This window comes from Penicillium nucicola, assembly GCF_028828085.1.
Source record: "Penicillium nucicola strain IBT 29836 chromosome Unknown utg000001l, whole genome shotgun sequence".
Classification (NCBI taxonomy): domain Eukaryota; kingdom Fungi; phylum Ascomycota; class Eurotiomycetes; order Eurotiales; family Aspergillaceae; genus Penicillium; species Penicillium nucicola.
This window is the reverse complement of record NW_026643125.1, coordinates 2,560,700-2,582,255: the sequence shown is the minus strand read 5'-3', so window position 1 is coordinate 2,582,255 and position 21,556 is coordinate 2,560,700. Positions and strand designations below refer to the sequence as shown.

Genomic DNA, 21,556 nt, shown 5'->3' with positions numbered 1-21,556 from the left:
CCTAACGATATAAGTTACTACTTATCCCTTATACCTATTCACTCTGATTTAGGTCTCAATTCGATAAATCGTAGATAGAGGAATCCCAATTTGCTACAATTATTTTATATTGCTACTTACATGGGGTTTTACGTATACAATTACACCGCGAACTATTATCAGATGGCTTAATTTTATAAAATGTAGCTAGCAGATTAGTAAAATTGATGAGGCTAATCAAAATTATTAGGATATTGAGGATATCGAGTTAAGCCTTGATTAATTAAATATTAGATCTACACTACTCATACCGCTAATGTGATTGTCATTACTTTTCGGATATTGCTTTCTGGATAGGAATCCGTACTATTACGACCCACTAGGAGAGCTTAGTGAGGCACACACCGAACCAAAAGGTTAATATGACTGCCGTTAGGCAGTCATGCTCTCCCACCACATAAAGTAGCGCACTCTTCCAGGTCACGTGACCACCACCATCGTGTACTATATTCAGCGCAGTTCTGTCAAACCATGATGGTTCTGACAGCGTTAAAAGTCGGGTTTTATAGCCAATTAATACAGGTGGAAGTGGTGTGTGTTCACTCCGTATTAACTTCATAATGAGTCTATGGCTAGTATAAAAATTGTTGGAACCACCATGGTTTGACAGGACTTTGCTGGTTAGACAGAGTGGGTGGTGAGAGAGCATGACTGCCGTTAGGCAGTCATAGTAGCCTCGTTGATTTACGTCAGACTTTTCTAAACTCTCTTAGCTTACTTAGATCTAGAACAGCCCTTCTATCTTCTATTCATTATATCTTAACCATGCCGTAGGCTGTCCGCCTGGCAACAGGCATGTTTGTCTGTTATATCTGCCCTTTCTTTGGAAGTTTGCATAGGCTGTAAGTTGTGGATATATGAAACTCTAACCACTCAATTCTACTATGTGTATATAAAACCTTGATAAATAGTCTAATCTGGAAGTACCTTGGGTTTAAACAGGCGATATTTACAGGGGTAAGCTGTAAAACTGGGAGGTCTAAGGAAACCTCTACTCCTGTATGTATAATCCCTCTGTATACTAGAGTACTTCCTTTTTTCTGAAGGATTACTTTCAATTACAGTACCACGTTATTGCTATTTCCTTGTTTCATCTTCCACCATATCCCCACTATCTGATAGAATAGTTATCTGGTAAAATGTACAGCTATCATGTGCACGGTACCTCAGTACGATAAAAAACAGAGGTACCCATTATATCTGGATAGCCTCAGCGTCCAGAAAGACGGGTCATAGGTGAGCAGATTGAATAGTAGAGAATATATAATGCGCGCGCGTGATTCAGTTACCTACTCTAGTGGAGGCCCATGAATGTGGCGAGACTGCCACCTCATGAACGATAGACCATCGAGCTAGTATGGTATGCCCCAGTCTATCTAGCTTGGACGGGGGCTTCCGATTCAGCCACAGCGTACTGAATCAGGGGCTCAACATCTGGACCAACAAGCGAAAAATAGGAGAGAAAGACAAGATACATCAGAGTAAAGCGAATGAGATGTAGCATGTTCAATCCTTTATCAGTGGCACTCTATACAAGCCTATGACCCCGGTTGTATTGCTCATCCAGATTGTTACCCGTATCATGTCAGCCATCAACGCTTCCAAGGTTGTCAGGGTGCATGCGGTGTGGCCCCGCTTGGTGTAGCCCCTAACATCCGGATGATTACCTGAGTAGATCCTGCATCTGATGGCTATCGGGATTTTCCGGATTCCAGTAAGATTGAGTTCTGGGGTTGAGAATGTCTACAGCCTTTGCCTTTGACAAGCTTAATTAGAATATGCGCTGTTTATATATTTCGATGGGGTCATCAGGGTTATCTTATAACGCACAACGTATAAAGCTGGTACTTCTTCATAGGCGCGTTGCCCCCGACATTCGGGGGGGGGGGGGGGGGGTAAAGTCTCACAAACCCATGGCAACAAGCATGAAAAAGTCCCTGATACTCAAAGTCATGTCATTTAGCATTCAGTGTTTCATCATACATGTGAAGACATCCCCATTATGTGATGGTAGTAGATTTAGAGGTCAGGTCACGCGATCATTGGGAACAAGAACCAATAACTTGAACAATGTGCACGAGTAAAAAAGCCTGGCAGGTTGAAATGCAAAACCAGCCAATTGACGAATGAGGTAGCGACGTGAGCTCCAGGCAATTGACGCAATTCAGCGCTTATTAGGCAACCACCAGGAATGAGTCATGGGCCAATCCACCGAATGACTCCAAAGAAACGGACTTGAAGGGAGAAAATAAGGGACCTTTACCGCGATAGCAATCCCATACAAAGATAAGAAGATACTATCCATTCCAAGAACTTAAGTTCCAAAAGGAAGACAAGCAAGACAGAGAGAGAGAGAGAGGAAGAGATAAGATCTACCTATCAGGTGACTGCCCGCATGTCATGTGGATTGGGCAGCTGAACGGACGTCATTGCTCTGGTGACTGGACTGCGCCCCTTCTTTCTGGTCTTCTTGTCTCTGCGCTTATACGCTCTGACTCTCGTTTTGGTCCCATGAGCCTGATCATCTTCAAGACTCGGACTCCTCCCCCCCCCGCAAATACCCTGACTCACTTTGTTTTCTTTTAATCCCCCCTCTTTTCCCTTAGTCTCCCCCTTTCATTTTATATCTTTCTTCTGGTTGCCTGTTCAATGCTCCCTGTTCTCTCCCCCACTCATCATCTTGACTCATCTTCGGCAATTGTAGCCTTAACGCCGAGACTTGGGCTTATCGCCACCCAAATCCCCCTCCAAGGAAGACAAAGAGAGGCTGCCCTGACAAATCATCTGGCTTTGCCTGATTCATTTCCATTGACTTCTTCCCACACTCGCCAGCTCTCTTCATCTTCTTTTCCATCTCTCTGATCCTTCCTTCCCCTCCCTCCCTCTTAACCCCTCCCCCATTGAATACTGGACATATCTCTTGACCGACTTAACTTAAACTTACGAAATTGAATACGACTTACCGACTTACCACTTGATCACTTTACCAACTTACCACCTGGTATTTTACTTGGAAATGACCTCATCTGCGGCTGCCTGGCCTGCGGGCAAAGATTCAAACATGAATCGTCTCCCCTCTGTCTCTAGTCTCATGTCACCCCCCGAAATTAAACCCCTCGAGACTTTCTCGGCTGCTCGTTCCCCGTTTGCAAAGCCTCGAGATTCCTCCATTGGTGACATAAAGCTTCCACCCATCTCAGCTGATCGAAAGCGGACGCAGTCAGAGATGGATCTTCCATCGCCACCTGTGACCCCGTACACAGGAAACAAGAAATCCAAGTCACAGACATCTGACCCTATCGAAAGAGACGGATCCTCTAGGGATCCTGTTCTCTTTCCTCGCCAGGATTCTATTACTGATGTTACTACCGATGAACCGCTTTTTGGTCCCGTCAACCCTACCGCAGAGGCTCTCATGGAGCAACACATTAATTCTCACATGGCGAGGTTTGCAAACAAAGTGAATAAACCCACCAGGGGCGAATATCTCCTGGCGCTCTCTTGTGTCCCTATCGTCTCGACCCAGTACAACCGCAACCCGGCTGCCTGGGCCCGTGAGGAGCGGGAGACACTGGAGCGCCAGTTGGTGATGATGAACCGTTACCGACCAGACTACGAACCCAAATTGAAGAAGATTGCTCCTGCCCCCAAGAAGTTGGGAACTCAGCCTCGTGTGCAGCGGACCCGAGTCAAGCGCACCCCCAAATCTACCCCCAAGCAACAGGCGCTCGATACTTTTGACTCCCCCCCAATGTCAGTCTCCAAGCCACGTGCCCTAGGCACAAACAGGGATGACACAGATTTCCATTCCCTCCCGGACTTTTCGCCTCCACTGGAAACGCTAGGCAGCAATGCCAAAGCGCTGAAAGCCGATTGGAAAGGGCAGATGTTGGATCTGAGCAATGACCCGGACAGACATCTTCTTAGTCCCGCCGAGCTCAACCTTGCTTCTACTCTTAGACTGTCTTGTGCCACATACCTCTGCAGCAAACGCCGCATCTTTGACGCTCGACTTCGAGCCCTCAGTGTTGGCAAAGAGTTCCGCAAGACAGATGCTCAACAGGCTTGCAAGATTGATGTCAACAAAGCAAGCAAGCTTTGGACTGCTTACGAACGTGTGGGCTGGTTCAAACCTGAATACTTCCATGAACATTTGAATTGATCTTACAAGCCTGGTGGCATTCTCCTATGGGTCACGCAATGCAGAGTTCATCATGTTGACTCTCCTCTCCCCATGCGCCCGACTAGTCCAATTTCCCAGGCTGACAACACAGCATCTGCAACCCGGTAATTCAATTTCGGTCTATGCCAGTGGCAGCAACCTTGCACTTGCACAATGATTTCTGCGATCCTCTTGGGTTGTTTTCAATTGCTCTCATGCTCATGACATCTCACGATACACTCTTTCCTTTGACTTTCGCCTTTCAATTCCCAAGATTCCCCATGCTTTTGTTTGATTTTGCATCCAGACATTCCTGTTTACTGGATTTCTCATTTCCTCTTGCGGTCGCAGGTCCTGGTGTTCGGCGTTGTTTACAGTTTCACATTGGTCTAGAATGGTAGGCTCGGTTAGCCATTGGTGTCACTGTTTCTATGCGTTTATTGAATTGCTTTCTTTGCTTTTTTTTGCCTTCCGGCCCTTTTCAGATGGCAGCACATAGGATAAGGCTTGATACCCTGACCGGATATGGTTTTCCTGACATTTGTCTATTGCATGAATTGAATTGATCTGACTTGACCTGACATAAAATGCTTTGTAAAAATCCGTAATCAGTGACTCCCAAGAGCCGAAGAGCCGAAGATCGTGTTCTATTAAAAAGTTACTAAAGCGGTGGGGCGCAATCAACGCCATCTGCCGCCCGGCGCCACCTTTTTCTGACGTCTCCCTGCTCTTATCACTCTTCGCTCTATTCACTTCACTTCAAAGAACATCACCCCCTTCCCTCCCTTATTACTTTGGTAATTTGAAGCCATGTCTCAGGCCGAGGCAACTCGAACTGAATCCATTGAGGATCAAGAGCGTGCAAGGGAAGAGGAGTCTGACAAGAAGCCCAAGTCTCGTCGCCCAGCCAGTACGTTCTCTTCAGATATCTCTTCTTTTTCTATAATTGACTTGTACTAGACACTGCATTTCGCCAGCAACGCTTGAAAGCATGGCAGTGAGTTTGAAAGATAACTTTGCTACCCCTGGACAACCTTGCTGACGTCCTCAGACCGATCTTGACCCCTAAAAGCGTTCTTCCTCTCTTCTTCATAGTCGGCATTATATTTGCTCCGATTGGGGGTGTTCTTATTTGGGCGAGCTCTCTGGTACGCTTCTAATTTTGATTCCGGCCTTGATAGAATGATCGCTTATCTGTATCCACGCGTGTGCTTTTCAGGTCCAAGAGATTTCCATCGATTACTCCGACTGTCACACTGCGGCCCCATATGGAAACCAGGCCTATGTTCCAAAATACTCTGCGACATTCAAAAACGAGCTTTCAACACCGCCTACCTGGGAACGACACAACGATAGCTCCGGAGCCACCGTCTGCACGCTCTACTTCACCCTTCCGAATGACCTTCCAGCACCCGTTTTCATGTACTATCGTCTTACCAATTTCTATCAGAATCATCGCCGATATGTCCAATCGCTTGACCTTAATCAGTTAAAGGGCGACGCTGTATCCTACAACACACTCAAAGGAGGCACTTGTGACCCTTTGGCGACCGATGGGGAGGCAAAGAAAGCGTATTACCCGTGTGGATTGATTGCGAACTCGATGTTTAACGATACTATTGGCGAACCAAATATCCTGTCGGGGTCCGGAAGTAACAGCAACCCGGAAACGTATCCCATGACCAAGAAAGGGATCGCGTGGGATAGTGACAAGAAGCTCATCAAGCAGACAAAATACCAACCAGGAGAGGTTTTGCCCCCACAGAATTGGGCCAAGTACAACGGTACTTACACAACGATCCCCAATCTCGAGGAAGATGAGGACTTTATGGTATGGATGAGAACTGCCGGCTTGCCATCATTTAGCAAGCTCTCTCGCCGAAACGATAATACTACGATGAAACAAGGCTCTTATTCTCTGGACATTGTTCACAGTATGTCATCTAGTCGATTATATTTGACTATATAGTTTTGCTAACTATCAGCCAGGGTTTCCCGTCACTGAATACGATGGAACCAAGTCGATTTTGATCTCTACTCGGACAGTCCTTGGTGGCAAAAACCCTTTCATGGGAATCGCCTATGTGGCGGTTGGTGGAGTGTGTGTTCTCCTCGGGGCATTGTTCACTGTTGCGCATCTGGTGCGACCGCGGTATGTTTATTACCAGTTTCCACGAAGGAAAAGTACTAACATCTTGCAGGAAATTGGGTGACCATACTTATCTTACATGGGATTCAAATCAGCCGAGCACTGCTACCACGACGGGACGAGAAGATCACGCTTGAACCGAGTCTTGTCTTTTTTAATTTTATTTCTTCATTCGTTTGCCTTCGGTGTTTTGTTCGCAATGTTTCTTGTTCAATGGGTCAATGCTGTAAATAGTTGGGAACTCTGAGGATATGGAGTTTAGCAAGGTGTTTTCCTCCCAAATGTATCTAACTTGATTGCAGATACTCCAAATACAACATTCTTTCTGTTCTCTTCCTGCCTTGGGTGACCTCATCCCGCTTCTTAAGACCTGGTCGGAATCTCACCCATGCCAATCGTCTTTCACTCTGTCAATTCTTCCACGCTGATCTTCCGCATGCTCAAAACATCCCTTGCTTGAGACGTGCATTCTTGCATGACGCAGCATTCCGCCAGATCATGGAATCAGGCCATGTTTAGGGTTGAGCACACTCACTAATAAGCCCGAAGGACCACTGCGCTGCCATGTTCCAATTGATCCCTTTTAGCCCTTCTTTTCCCGGCCCCTATTCGACAGGTGTGACGAGGTAACGCCAAAACCACAGGAGCTTCCAACACCAGCAACATGGTCTGTCACTCTTTTTTCCAGCTCGTGGTCTTTGTCACATCCCTATTCCTGCAGGTTCAGTGCAGTCCCCTGACCATTCAGAAGCGTGGTGCCTGCGCCACCGAAGATCCAGACGCAGTCTTCCTCAATGAAATCGGTCGCTTGAAGTCAGATGAAGTCAAACCTATCAATTCCCAAGCCCGGAAAAGCCCTATTGAGATTGAAACCTTTTTCCATATCATAAGCAGCAAGGCTGAGTCGACGCAGGTTTCCGATGACATGATCAATGCCCAAGTCAGTTTCTAAGACCCCGAGTATCGCTACACCATCTTTTATTAATGTGTGCCTCAGATTTCTATCTTGCAACAGTCGTATGCAGACTCTGATATCTCCTTTCGCTTGCGAGATGTTATTCGCCATGTGAATGATGAGTGGGCTCGTAATGGGGATGATATTGCGATGAAGACTGCACTTCGCAAAGGAACTTACCAAACCTTGAATGTTTATTTCCAAACAGACTTACAGGCGTCCCCTGGGCAATCTGGGCGTGCAATGGGAAACCGGGGTGCAAGCGTTAATAATGATCTGGCATCCAGTGTTTTGGGTTTTTGTACCTTGCCCGACCCAAGTGTTAATGCCAGCAGCCCTGCTTCCGATTATGTGAAGGATGGCTGTAATGTTCTGGCAAAGACGATGCCTGGTGGCTCACTGGATTTATACAACCGAGGAGGAACAGCCATTCACGAAATCGGACATTGGAATGGCCTCCTGCACACCTTTCAAGGGGAATCTTGCTCAGCGGACAATCCTGGAGACTACATCAACGATACACCCCAGCAATCTACGCCTACAGACGGTTGCCCTGCTAGAAAGGACTCCTGCCCAGACTCCCCTGGACTAGATGCAGTACATGACTTCATGGACTATTCATCAGATGTATGTTATGAGCGCTTCACACCCGGACAGGGACAACGCATGCGAAGCATGTGGGCCTCGATGCGACAAGGGAAGTAGTGCACTGGATACTCGCATTCAATTTTCAATTGTACAAGTTACATTATTAGGGCTAAGCTGCGCACTTCCTGCTTCTTGGTTGCTTCAAAACCGAATGAATGCTACTTGTCAAATTTTCACCCCTTCAAACAGATTGATGCATGACCAGTTTTTAAATTACAGCTAAGAGTTCTGCTTTCTCCTGATTAACTACCATAAAACTCTAGGACCTTAGGTTCAAAGTAAGATCGCCCGACCCCATTCGATGAAAACCACGAGGGGGCTAGACGCAAGGCGAGAGGACCCAGCCCACCGGAACCCAGGAAACCGGACAAAGAAAGATAAAGAAAAAGACGAGAAAAGGCAGAGAACAAAAAGAACAAAAAAAAGTAAGAAAGTCATTTCACGCAAGAAAGACCCAGGATTCATCATCACTTAGCGCTTCCGCTTGGTTCCACGATCGTCCTCAAGGTTGGTCTCCTTGTCCTTGCGTTTGGCCTTTTCCTCAAGCTCGTCCCAGTCCTCGCCACTCTCCTCGTCACCGCTGAAATCTTCTTCACTGGCATCAGCACTAGCGTCGTCATCGAACTCGCTGTCTTCCTCGGAGCTTTCGTCTCCAGCTGCAAGCTCCGAATCGGACAACTCGAAAGCAGACTCCTCTTCCTCATCTGAACCATTCTCGGAGTCCGATTCAGCGGACAAGAAGGACCATCCGCCATCAGCAAAGAAGCCGTAGGGATCACTGACAACCGTTTTCATGATAGTCGTCCAGTTCAGATTCAGTGGACCTTCAGTGAAGGCGATATCAACAGAGTCAAGCCAGTCCTTTACGCCTTCTAGTGCTTCGACGGGAATTGTGTTGATATGCACAGGGGATCTGCGGAAATCCTTGAAAACGAAGACAAGGTCGAAGTTTTTGAGTCCGAACTATTTCTTGTTAGTGGTCATGTTTCAGTGTGTTAAGACAAGCTATAACAATTACCTGTACTCTTTCCAGATGAGCAATCTCAATCTCATTCAATGTAACAACCGTGAAAGGAGGCTCAGTAAGTTGAACCAAGGCATCGGTAGTCGGTTGAATCAACACATTTGAGCGGTTGGGAACTCCGGTAAAACCAATCTCCCTGAAGGGAATATCGACATCAACGCCTTCGTCTTTACCGGCGTCTGCGACCTTCTCCGCAAAGGCCTTGAACTCACGGTCCAATGCAGCTCGTCGCCGTCTCTCCTCTTGCTCGGCCTCAAACTCTTCCTCGTCTCCATAGCGGTGCTTGCGGCGACGGTTTCCAGTTTCATCGAATTGCATCTCTGTGGCCTCGCGGTAGAACTGAATGTCTTTCGTCTTTCTCTTTCCAATCATGATGGGCGTCTTGAGATGGACATGAATCAGGACGATCAATTCATGAGCACAGGGTTGGAAGAAAAGATGCTTGACGTTGCTGAAGAGCACATCTACATGCTCATTGCGGAACGGCGAGAGATAGCGGAGACCGTTTTGGTGGATCTCGACCTCTCCCGGCACACGCTTTCCATCCAATGGCGGGCGAAGGTAGACATCAGGGAGTTTGACAGGACGGCGATTCCTGATCTCCACCAACTTATCCTGCTCGACGACATCTTCCATTTCCTTCTTTTCCTGTTCGCGTCTGAGAGCAGTTTTGCGAAGCTCCGTAATGTCTTGTGCAACTCGCGCGAGCCGGTCATTGTCCTTAGATCGAAGGGTGAGGTTTCGAACAAAGTGAGCCGACAAATCCTCGAACGGTTGATCATCCTTTCGGCCAACACCTTGGCCCGGTGATAGGAAGTTGATTCGTAGATAAGCATACTCTCCCTCGTCGCTTTTGCTGGCGTTTTTGATGGTATTGATATGGAATGGCACCGGTCGACCCATGATGGGCACAATCACAGTTGATGTTTTTGAATCAACATACACGGTGAGATCTTTGACCTTAGCTGGAAGTTGGTTGTCACGTTTGTAGGACTCAAAACGCTTAAACTTTTTCTGTGCAACTCCATTGTCATCGCCAGTAGCCCCAGTGAATCGATCAAGACCTTCTTTGGTTTTCTTAGAAGCCAGTTCCTTTTGGTGCTCACGGCGACGGGCTTCTGCGCCTTCGTTCACCTGAGTAGGTCTCTCAGCGCGGAGCTTGGTCCTTGTCACGTTCCGACTTGCGATGGCGTTGGACTTAGATTCTTTCTTCTGCTTGACGGGCTTTTCGGGCTCTTCGTCATCGCCAAAGTAGAATGAGATTGAGTCCATATCAATGCCAGCATCTTTGGTGAAAATATGAGGACCACTTTCCCCAACACGAACAGTGTCGGTGATGACCATTGAGTAACTACCATTTTTGTTGCTCTTCGCATCGGTATCCTTGACATCAGTCAAGCCGATGGTAATAGACAAGGTCATGCCGTTCTTCAGAACACGGTTGTTTTTGGCATTGAGGACCATGTTGGAATCCCGAAGCTCGATTCCAATCCCAGCGCCAATGTTCTTGACAAAGTGGCTCTCAAGCTCGGGCTTCTTGGACCGAACAAGGCTCAGAGCTTTAGCGTAGATGTCCTTGGCAACCACACCATCTCGGATTTCTTTCATGATTGTTTCATGTAAGCTTAAAAGCAAAGCGTAGTTATTTTCTTGAGATTTTGTGGGATCGACCAGATAGGTACGCGCAATGAGCGAGCTGTAAGTCTTGTATCTGATTCCGAAGCTGGATAGGATGATACCTGGCTCAAGGTTCTTGCCGTCAGATGTTGCTGTCAATTTAAGGTCGTAGTTGCCTCCGCTTTGGATCACAGGACCGTAGGCCCAATCAATCTGCCGAGCATCAAATTCTGATGGCAGTCGTGCTAGCTTGTTGAAAAACTTCGGTTCGTCAATTTTGGCATCAACCTTTGCAGCAAGAGCCTTGTGCGTCATTTTCTTTTCTTCGTCAAGCAGTCGTGACATTTCATCAACGAAGTATTCTGACATGAGGCCACTGCATGCCCTGGAAGCATTGCGGATAGACACCTTTGACACACGTTAGTCAAATCCACTAATCTAGCACATTGACAGATGTTTCACAAACCAGTTCGTCGGAGTCTTTGATCGAAAAAGCAGCAGAAAGCGCTGGCGTAATATCAACCTCCTCCACTTCTTTCGAAACTTCCGCAAACACACGCTTCCACTCATCTGCGAAGGGTCCAGAGGTTGTGTCCTTGGTTAAGGTTCCGACTTTGCCCTATTGTTGCTCTCTTGGTTAGTAACAGAGAAATGAATCTGGAACGGTGGCTTTTGGGGAAATCCCTCTGGTGAACACTCACGCCCGCTCCCTTGATGACATCCAAGCACTTCTCAAATGCCTTGGTCTTTGACTCTGGCTCTTTGGTGGTAACCAAAATCTCGACTGGGATCTTCCCTCCTTTCAGCGGCTCCAGATGTTTTGCTAGAATCGAGACCTATCAGAAATGGAGCTCATTTCGAGAAAAGCGTAGTATGATACCTTTTTTGGCTGTGGTGACAACATAGATTGCTTCTGTTGTGAGGACGAACAGTGTGGCTGGAAATTCATACCCGAGCAGCCAAAACTAAAGTTGTGTTAGCGAGACCTCAATGCTCCTGATATATCTCAGATACATCGTTGGACATAACAAGACATATCACATACATGCATGGCATTGTTCTTCTGAAATGAGTTTTCCTCATCGGTCTTGCCCATGAGGATGACTATGGACCCTGCATTGCCGAAGAGTGCATTTCCCGAGCGTTTATCAGCCTTCCATGAGGCATAGAAACTGGAAAGACGATTAAAGAAGTTGTTATTATCAATGGCGATCTCCTCTGCCATGGTTGCGGTCTGTTGCGAGCAAGATTTGCCGCAACAAGAGACTGGGGTGACGGTAGAGAAGCTAGCTCAGGAGAGGCAAGAGCTTTGATTGACGGAAAAATTGTAAAGTTAGATTGAGAATCAAAGTAGATGGAAGAAATGAAACTGCATCGATGCTGTAGACATCAATGGAGAGGAGAGATGAAGATGGGAAGTGAAAGCTAGCTAGCAAGCGACGCGAAAAGCGCGTTTTTACGTTGTAGGCCTCACTGGGTTGCCGTGTCAAAGTATTTCCTCTTTGGGCCTAGCCTATCTTTTCTGCCACTAGCTTCCGTTCATGTCTCTTGATCTATTTGCTCACTTGTGCTTGTTTGGTTCTCTGTTGACTGTTCACCTTTCTTTCTATCTATTTCTCGGCAAAAATGTCAAGTGTGAGCTTTGACTCGGCTCTTCAAATTAGATATCAACACCTCTGATGCTGCTATTCTATATCCACTTACACCCTATCGAACTATCTCCCTGACCCCGACCAAATTTCACTGAGAAAGAAAGTCTTCATTCTCCCTCGACTTCTTGCGATGTTTACTGGTGGCTTTGATTGGATTTGAACAATGTCCTCCTCTATTTCTCCAATCATTGAGCCTAATTACGGTGAGCCGGGAAGCCCACGGCGGATTTCCCGCAACGATGCAGCTACCGGTGCATCTGCTGCAGGTGTCCGGGCTTTGAGTGCGCAGATGGTAGCTTTCTATTTCAGAGCGCCAATCAAAGCTTTTTTTCGTACACGTGTTGAGTAAGCGACTTACATGAATGTCCTTGACGATACTTGTTCTAACATAGCCCAGCTACATGGTATCTATCTCCTCCAACAATCCGCGATAAGTCAGAGACCCAGTCAACTAATCACTAGCTCTTGGTGTGCTCTTATTGAAACAGGCATTTGCAAGAGCTGTGAATCCTCGTGTTGCCGAAGGCAAATGGTCTCTTCATACGACAACGCCGGGGTTGTTACTCCATGCTGTAAGGACATATGGCTGGCGCTTTATCCCTAACCAAGTCCTACCACCTTTGATGGCAAACGCAGGGTGAGTCGATCATACCTTTTACCTCTCGTATATCTGAAGCTCTAATATGACGCCAAAAGGGTTGGTGCGGTCCTTTACACGTCTTATCTTCAGGTCTTAGGCGCTCTTCATGAACCTGTGTCTCAGGGAGTCAAGCGAGTCTGGCCCCCAGCTCCTCCCTCTGCAACATTTGCTGCTGGTTTCACCGCTGGAACTATTCAATCCATTGTTGCTGCCCCTTTGGACGCCTTGCAGGTTCGGTTACAAACAAAGGACATGTTAAAGGGCCAATATCGAAGCATGTGGCATTACGGCCATGAAAAGCTCAAGCAAATTGGTCCTCGCGGGGTATTTGCAGGCTGGGGTCTTTCATTTCTCCGAGATTCCTTTGGATATGCAATTTTCTTCTCTTCGTTTGAGTACATCAAGTCGCAATCCTACTATTCTTTCGTCACTTGGTACTACGGGTCTTTACAATCCAAGCATGTGGACATGCTTCCATCATCGGGGTCCAGCGACCGTGGAGTACCCCTGATCAAACCTCACTATGCCCTGGAGCCTTGCTTCCTAATGATGGCTGGTGTTGTGGCATCGATTGCTCAGCAAGCCATACAGCACCCTTTAAGCCGAGTTCAGGATCTTCATCTAGGTCGTCTGGAGTATCTGGATCACCAGGCCAGTCTCATCCCGTCACGACAAAGAATGATGCAACTCTACTATCATGCGTACCAAGAGACTTTCAAGAGGTGCGAGCGAAAGGCCCTGCGGGCTGGCGGCTGGGGGCGCTGGCTGTTCCGTGGTTTTATTGGAAGATCTATTCGCCAAGTTCCCAGCACCAGTGCCGGTCTGGTGATCTTTGAGTTGGTTCGCCGACGTTATGCCAGTTTGGCGGATGCTGTTCATATCCAGAGCGATGGATATGACATTCTTCTCACGTAGAAGCTCCCTGCCTGCAAAATCCTCGATTTCGACCATTCGCAAGAGAATCGCGACTTTGTATAGCTATATATGATACCCTGTTTTTCGTGCCCAGGCCTGTGTAAATAAGAAACATCCCCGATATATATCTTGCGACATGAGGTTGTATTGTTTTTCTCTGTCTTCGTCTCACGTTGATCCCCAAAAGTAAGAACTTGTTTATATGAAGTGTGAAGTGTAAGGTGTAGAGTATGGAGGATGGCGTGAATAGGTGGATACCATAAACAGTAACGGAAGCGTCGATCCCTCCCCGGATTAGAGGCACTCGATACGTATGCGTTCATATACGAAGCTCTCCCCTTTTTATTTCCTCTCCAGATCTTTTCCCTTTTCACATTGTTCATACAAAAGCCCTAAGTGTTCCTCGGATTATATATCATCTCTCAGGGTATTCTTTTGCGTAGAGAAAAGCCCAAACGCATCCCCCCTCTCCGGATCTCCGCCTGACCACTCTGAACCCCGACATCTTGCGTCGATCCCGTGCGACTTGTCTTTACAACATCGCCTAAGTGGCGTCGCCCTATTGCGACTAGTTCATCGCTGACTCCTTGCGGAGAAACCCTGGATCCTTTGTCGATATAATTTCTTAGTTCCCTGACATTCTTTTTTCCGGTTCAAGGGCTGATATCAGCCCGTCACCGCCATCATTCCAACCATCTCCTCCCCACGCGCCTCCAACATACCCCTCCGCTCCCTGTACTCCGATCCCCACTCACAACCAGCTGTGATAGATTCCGCCAGTGAAAAAGGCAGCCGACGATCATCTCGCTCGTCTGCTCGCTCGGTTGAGTCTGGCTACTCCATCTGGTCAGATACCGGCGACCTTGGCGAGCAGTTTGCCGAGGATCCGCTTCAAGATCGCTTTCGCGAATCTTTGAACCGCGAGCTTCTAGGCCGAAGAGAGCGAAGAAAACAGAGACACGTACATTATCAGACAGACGAAGGCGAACAGGAACGTTCTGGCATTGATACTGAGAAAATACGAATACCAAAACCACCACCGCGACACATTTCAAGAGCTGAACGTGTGTTGGCAAAGATCATGTCACCCAGAAGCGGGCAGAATGCCCAAATACATGGCTTAGTCGGAAAGCCATTACTGTAAGTCTTGGATCTGAATAAAGTATACCAACCTCGCTGACTTTAGTATGCGTTGAGCTATTTCACGAGTGTATTTGTTTCTTTGGGTGTATTCCTTTTTGGATATGATCAGGGTGTGATGTCTGGAATCATAACGTTCGTGTGTCCCTTTTGTTCTAACCCTCGATCCTCATTTCACTGTACCTGATCAGAGCGTAGCTAACAAGTGCAGTGGCTTTCACTTCAAAGACTACTTCGACCAACCCTCCCGGGCTACCATTGGTACTCTTGTTGCAGTCCTTGAAGTTGGGGCCTTTATATCATCTCTCCTTGTGGGACGAATTGGTGATGTGATCGGTCGCCGAAGGACGATTCTCTATGGTTCTATCATATTTTTTGTTGGTGGTGCTTTCCAGACCTTTTCAAACGGCATTCCAATGATGATGGTCGGTCGTGTTATTGCTGGACTCGGCGTCGGTGCTCTTTCTACTATTGTGCCGGTTTATCAGTCTGAAATTTCGGTATTTAACCTATCATTTTTACCCATACACTTTGACCTTCAATATGCTAATCAGACCACAGCCCCCTCACAACCGTGGCAAACTTGCGTGCATCGAATTCACTGGAAATATAGCTGGATATGCAACTAGCGTGTGGGTGGATTACTTCTGTAGCTTCATTGATAATGACTACTCCTGGCGCCTCCCGCTGCTTTTCCAGTGCGTTATGGGTGCTTTACTTGGATTCGGTAGCTTGATTATCTGCGAATCACCCAGGTGAGCCGAAACAACATATTTCTTTTACTGTCACGCTGATAAACCTTCTCTCCAGGTGGCTTCTTGACAATGACCATGACGAAGAGGGTATGGTTGTGATTGCCAATCTCTATGGTGAAGGGGATCTACTCAATGACAAAGCCCGTCAAGAGTATCGTGAGATCAAAATGAATGTCCTTGTCCAGCGACAAGAAGGCGAGCGATCTTACTCTGACATGTTTCGTCGCTATCGCAAGCGTGTTTTGATCGCAATGTCGGCTCAAGCGCTTGCTCAGCTCAATGGAATCAACGTCATTTCATACTATGCTCCTCTTGTGTTTGAATCGGTACGAATGCCCTCTTCACTTGTGCAGATTGACCGCCTTGAACCATACTCACAAATGACCTGACTGATGCTAACGTGTATGCACTATAGGCTGGCTGGAGCGGCCGACAAGCGATCCTCATGACTGGAATCAATGGAATTTCCTATCTGCTGTCTACTATACCACCGTGGTATCTTGTGGATGGCTGGGGTAGGCGGCCTATTCTTCTTTCGGGTGCTGTGGCCATGATCATTTCGTTGTCTTTGATCTCTTATTTCATTTATATTGACATCACTGCAACTCCAACACTCACGGTCATATTTGTCATGGTCTACAATGCAGCCTTTGGTGCATCCTGGGGCCCAATTCCATGGCTATACCCACCCGAGATTCTTCCATTGAGCATCCGTGCCAAGGGTGCAAGCTTGAGTACTGCTTCGAATTGGGCGTTCAATTGGCTCGTGGGTGAGGTTACCCCGGTGCTTCAGGCTGCCATAAAGTGGCGGCTCTATTTGGTCCACGCATTCTTCTGCGCATGCAGCTTTGTGATAGGTAAGAGCCTGACAAACAAACAATTAACAAAGACCACGATATTGAGTTCTTTTTAGTCTACTTCCTGTATCCCGAAACCAGCGGAGTTCGTCTGGAAGATATGAATATCCTATTTGGCGATGCGTCCACCGCCATGCCTACACCTGCTACACAAGGTGAACGAGGGTCACTGATGGGCGCTGGATCACCCGTCCCCTCCCTTGACCTACGTCGACAATATGGTCAAGTCAGCACAGAAAATGCCATTCCTGGCCTAGACATTGACCCGCCAACACCGTCCCAAGACGGCCCCATCAAGCGTGGACGCTCGAACTCACGACAGGGCAATGCTCGAGAAGAAGGCATCGGTGGCTGGATATCGAGCATGGTCAAGCGAACCCGTGGATCGGGCCCTGGGGCTAGCAGCAGTCAGTATCGGCGCCTAGAGCAGGGAGGGGGTGATGAGCAATGAAATTAATTGCGGACAATCTCTGACTCTGCTTCGCGAGTGGGTGAAGGTGAACCAGTACACCTCGGTCGCATGCTCCGACTCTCTTGAACTTACTACACTTGTGCTACCGGCATGCATATATAAGTTGTCGCTGTCTCACCCCTTTACATTGCCTGATGTCAGCTTGAAGTATGGAATATAGGATTTGTAACTACTATAACGTTAGAGGATGCAGTATGTACCTTGACTGTTTATATTCTGTTTCAGGACTCTTCGCACAGGGACATTATTAGGCCTAGGTAGTTATGTATTTATTTCCCCTAATATGCTCCCTTGAAGTATACCGATAGTTGATTAGGATGAACCTGAATGTTGTACATAAATGTATCTATATCCTGCCCTTCCTAGAAATTATTTTAGAGCCAGACGCATGGGATCTTATAACTATTGCGGAACAATTGCAATCCATTTTCATCCAACAAGATAAAGTCAACGTAGAGAAGAATGTGAACGGAAGACAGGAGAAAGGGCCACGTTCTGAAAACGGCCCCGGGGCTAAAAGTGGACTGTTTATCCTGAGGCCACGGATCGCTCCTCATCTCTCTCTCTCTCTCTCTCCCCCATTCTCTCTTCGCCTTCGCCTTTTCCTTTCCATTTCTTTTTTTCTTTCTCATTATTGTTTGAATTACTTCAGCATTGCTTTCGGTGAGCCCGCTAGCTTTGCTCCTGTCCTACCACTCATTTGATTCGGGGATGGACATGTTCCATTGAACCATCCTCTCCTCTTTACCCCCGACTATTATCACGTCTTTTTTTTTAACCCACACCCTCTCTCATATTTATCCGACTACATTTGTCCATCGCAGCCCTCAGTAGGTTGAATCAATCCAGCGCGTATCATGGCGGGATTAGATACTGCTGTGAGCACAGGCGCCAAACATGACTCTGACCTGCGTCGGAGAAATGTCCATGGTACTGGCAAAAGCAACTCGGCGTCTCTTACAGAGACAGCCGACGAAGATGTGAAGAAATCCAGGCCCCAGGTAAAATTGATTCCAAGCCACTGAGGTACCTGCACTACTAAACTTCCTGGACAGTCCCCCTCATTCCTCCATGTGCTTGCTAGCTGGGAGCCAATCATTGCTCCTATCATTCTCATAGCCCTTGCACTTTTCACTCGTCTGTATCGAATCGGTCGCTCCAACATCGTTACGTGGGACGAGGCTCACTTCGGTAAATTCGGATCCCATTACCTCAAACGCGAGTTCTACTTCGATGTCCACCCGCCCCTGGGAAAGATGCTAGTTGGACTGTCTGGCTACCTTGCTGGTTACAATGGATCTTTTGAGTTCAAATCTGGTGAAAAATATCCAGAGGATGTGAACTATACCTTTATGCGAGCCTTCAATGCTGCTTTTGGTATCATTTGTGTCCCCTTGGCCTACTACACTGCCCGGGAGTTGAACCTTCGCCGAGCTGCCGTATGGCTGATCAGTCTTATGGTGCTATTTGAAAATTCTTATGCGACAATCTCTCGTTTCATCCTCCTTGACTCTATGCTTCTCTGCTTCACATTCACCACAACAATGTGCTGGGCGAGATTCCATCGCTTGCAAAATGCTAGCTTTTCACTAGAATGGTATACTTGGCTCTGCCTAACTGGTCTGAGCATTGGTTGTGTCTGCAGTGTCAAGTGGGTCGGCTTCTTCTGTACTGCGCTTGTGGGGTTGTATACCATTGATGATCTGTGGAACAAATTTGGCGATCTGAAGATGCCTCAGGTGAGTACCAGCTATCTCTTGGCTCTTGTATGTCTCAATTGAGTGAAAAACTAATATACTATGCCCCCGATAGACAGTTCTTGCGAAGCATTTGATTGCTCGTGTTGTGGGATTGATCACGATTCCAATTTTGGTCTACATGTTCTCCTTCTACCTACACTTTTTGGTGCTATCAAACAGTGGTCCGGGTGACGCCCAAATGAGCTCACTCTTCCAAGCCAACCTGCAAGGCACTGAGGTCGGTAGGGATAGTCCTCTTGAGCTTGCAATTGGATCGCGTATCACTTTGAAGAACATGGGTTATGGAGGAGGACTCTTGCACTCCCACGTCCAGACTTTCCCAGAGGGATCTATGCAGCAGCAGGTCACCTGTTACCACCACAAAGATGCGAACAATGACTGGTTCATCTACCCCAACCGACAGGAACCCGACTACGATGCCAATGCTGATCTGCGATTCGTTGGCGATGGCGATGTCATCCGACTTATCCATGGTCAGACTGGTCGCAACTTGCATTCTCATGCCATCCCTGCACCAATCACAAAGTCTCACCACGAAGTATCTTCTTATGGCAACATCACTATTGGCGACGAGAAAGACCACTGGAAGGTGGAAGTTGTTGATGATGTCGCCTCAAGGGACCGGTCCCGAATTCGAACTCTGACCACGGCATTCCGACTCCGCCATCCCGTCCTTGGATGCTATTTACGGGCAGGAAACGTCAATCTTCCCCAGTGGGGCTTCAAGCAGATTGAAACCACCTGTGCCAAAGAGAACAAGCCTGGTGATGTATACACACATTGGAACGTCGAGTCTCACACTAATGACCGCTGTGAGTTAAAATCTAATATTTGCACCTTGTGAGCTAAACAGGACTTACTGACGGTATCCAGTGCCTCCTGGTGACCCTGGCTCTTATAAATCACCATTTTTGAAGGACTTCATCCATCTAAATGTTGCTATGATGACTTCGAATAATGCTCTGGTCCCTGATCCTGACAAGCAAGATGACTTGGCATCCAAGTTCTGGCAATGGCCAATTCTGAATGTTGGCTTGCGCATGTGCTCTTGGGATGACAATGTGGTCAAGTACTATCTTCTTGGAAATCCATTTGTCTACTGGGCAAGCACTGCTGGTCTTGGTGGGTTTGGTCTTCTTCTTCTCTGGTACGTTCTGCGGTGGCAGAGAGGTTTCAAAGACCTGAGCGATGAGGATATCCGCCATATCCACTACTCTGGCCTGTACCCGGCCATTGGATGGGTGTTGCACTATCTCCCCTTCATTATTATGGCGCGTGTTACTTACGTCCACCACTATTACCCGGCTCTTTATTACGCAATCCTCACCTTCGGATTCTGTGTTGATTGGGTGACACGCAGGATGAATCCTCGCTTTGCTGCGGCATTGTATGCCTTGCTCTACGTGGTAATCATTGGACTTTTCGTCCATTTCCGAGCCATTGTGTTTGGAATGGAAGGCTCCAACCAGCAATGGACTCACCTGCGTTGGTTGGCCGGATGGAAAGTTTCGAACTAAGTCGTGGGATGTCTTGAAACCCCACGCTTGTTCTTTTTGCTTGATCTGGTGAAGCTGACGATTCCGAAGCTGTCAACGGATTTAACGCATACATGGATTCTTGTATCAACACAGATAATTCTACTTTCCTTCTGGTTCTCCTTTATTGGTACATGATTTGACGGAAAAAATGCAATGCGAATGCCATTAGAGATTAAGCATATATCTCCCTAGTAGTCACGCTAGATGAGCAGTAATTCGAGAAGATAAAAATAAAAGGTTCAAGATGGCCGCTGTGCCAGACAGGTGCTTGCTTTGGTCAGACAGCTAGCTGCACGTGTTATGGATATACCATTTGGTGCCGACTCTGATTTCTGCAGAACAGATTTAGCAGCATCCCCCCGTCCAACCATTGCCGCCTTTGCGCATGGCGTCGTCCATTCCCAAAGTAACAGTCCTAGACAGCCCTGCCTTTGCTCCCCCCGAGGCGCCAAATCCTTTCACACCACTTCGCCGGTCATTAAGGTCGTATTTCCCGGTGTTGATATTTCGATAGATTCTCTCAGCAACTTCTAGGAACGCCCGTTCAACACCGTCCCCGGATTTGGCGCTTGTTTCAACATAGCGGACCACGTTGTTCATGCGACACCACTCTTCAGCTTCTTGCTGAGGAACCTGTCTTTGGTTTGACCCTGAATCTGCCCCTGTCAGATCAGTCTTATTACCAACTAGGATCACCACGATGCCTTCTTCTGCAATTTGCCGTAGATCATGAAGCCACTGGGTGCACGAGATGAAAGTTGATCGTCTCGAGATGTCAAACACTAAAAGCGCACCGGAAGCACCTCGAAAATAGGAGCGGGTGATGGATTTGTACGTTTCTTGTCCAGCGGTGTCCCATAGGGAGAGTTTCATGCGTTTCTGATTGGGAGGATCCTGTGGCTTTCGTGGCGGAGTAGGAAGGCCGGAGGTGGCTGGCGTATCTGGTGTATCGCCTGCCGGCGGCGACCCAGGAGAAGGCCCATCAAGCTCTAGCTCTAGTGAGGCTGGGGGACCAACTGGTACAATCCGCGATCCGAACTCGACACCAATTGTGACATCATGCGACGGAGAAAAGCGCCCTTCACAAAGTCGAATGGTGAGCTACTGTTTGTTAGTTGCAGCTCGTAACCTCGAGAGATGAAGACATACACTGGACTTGCCAGTGCCAGAGTCACCAATGCAGACAAGCTTAGCAATATAGTCCCATGGCTGTGACATGGAGAGAGCAGATCA

General features: G+C 47.5%; 7 protein-coding genes across 7 annotated transcripts; 5 read left to right on the top strand and 2 right to left on the bottom strand.

Annotated features, from left to right (window-relative positions):
• Window positions 1-3,055: 3,055 nt before the first annotated feature.
• On the top strand, window positions 3,056-4,201 carry N7511_000972 (SWIRM domain-containing protein; the record flags this gene model as incomplete). The annotated part of the gene is made up of 1 exon (XM_057123397.1): window positions 3,056-4,201. One exon carries the CDS (start codon window positions 3,056-3,058, stop codon window positions 4,199-4,201), a length of 1,146 nt encoding a protein of 381 aa, XP_056989130.1.
• An 810-nt stretch (window positions 4,202-5,011) lies between these two features.
• Window positions 5,012-6,487, top strand: N7511_000971 (CDC50/LEM3 family protein; the record flags this gene model as incomplete). The annotated part of the gene is made up of 6 exons (XM_057123396.1): window positions 5,012-5,111; window positions 5,162-5,198; window positions 5,253-5,349; window positions 5,421-6,135; window positions 6,191-6,353; window positions 6,403-6,487. 6 exons carry the CDS (start codon window positions 5,012-5,014, stop codon window positions 6,485-6,487), a joined length of 1,197 nt encoding a protein of 398 aa, XP_056989129.1.
• Window positions 6,488-7,014: 527 nt separating this feature from the next.
• Window positions 7,015-8,010, top strand: N7511_000970 (zinc metalloprotease; the record flags this gene model as incomplete). The annotated part of the gene is made up of 2 exons (XM_057123395.1): window positions 7,015-7,290; window positions 7,348-8,010. 2 exons carry the CDS (start codon window positions 7,015-7,017, stop codon window positions 8,008-8,010), a joined length of 939 nt encoding a protein of 312 aa, XP_056989128.1.
• Window positions 8,011-8,424: 414 nt separating this feature from the next.
• spt16 (chromatin-remodeling protein SPT16) lies at window positions 8,425-11,819 on the bottom strand (the record flags this gene model as incomplete). The annotated part of the gene is made up of 6 exons (XM_057123394.1): window positions 8,425-8,916; window positions 8,972-11,002; window positions 11,061-11,213; window positions 11,296-11,417; window positions 11,475-11,559; window positions 11,640-11,819. The coding sequence occupies 6 exons, from the start codon at window positions 11,817-11,819 to the stop codon at window positions 8,425-8,427; spliced, it is 3,063 nt and encodes a 1,020-aa protein (XP_056989127.1).
• A 590-nt stretch (window positions 11,820-12,409) lies between these two features.
• On the top strand, window positions 12,410-17,004 carry N7511_000968 (putative MFS monosaccharide transporter; the record flags this gene model as incomplete). The annotated part of the gene is made up of 9 exons (XM_057123393.1): window positions 12,410-12,591; window positions 12,746-12,883; window positions 12,943-13,797; window positions 14,582-14,941; window positions 15,153-15,441; window positions 15,503-15,696; window positions 15,752-16,022; window positions 16,112-16,553; window positions 16,610-17,004. 9 exons carry the CDS (start codon window positions 12,410-12,412, stop codon window positions 17,002-17,004), a joined length of 3,126 nt encoding a protein of 1,041 aa, XP_056989126.1.
• Window positions 17,005-17,882: 878 nt separating this feature from the next.
• Window positions 17,883-20,302, top strand: pmt2 (uncharacterized protein; the record flags this gene model as incomplete). The annotated part of the gene is made up of 4 exons (XM_057123392.1): window positions 17,883-18,026; window positions 18,081-18,764; window positions 18,838-19,597; window positions 19,659-20,302. The coding sequence occupies 4 exons, from the start codon at window positions 17,883-17,885 to the stop codon at window positions 20,300-20,302; spliced, it is 2,232 nt and encodes a 743-aa protein (XP_056989125.1).
• A 366-nt stretch (window positions 20,303-20,668) lies between these two features.
• Window positions 20,669-21,541, bottom strand: N7511_000966 (uncharacterized protein; the record flags this gene model as incomplete). Its single annotated transcript, XM_057123391.1, has 2 exons — window positions 20,669-21,424; window positions 21,473-21,541. The coding sequence occupies 2 exons, from the start codon at window positions 21,539-21,541 to the stop codon at window positions 20,669-20,671; spliced, it is 825 nt and encodes a 274-aa protein (XP_056989124.1).
• Window positions 21,542-21,556: the final 15 nt, after the last annotated feature.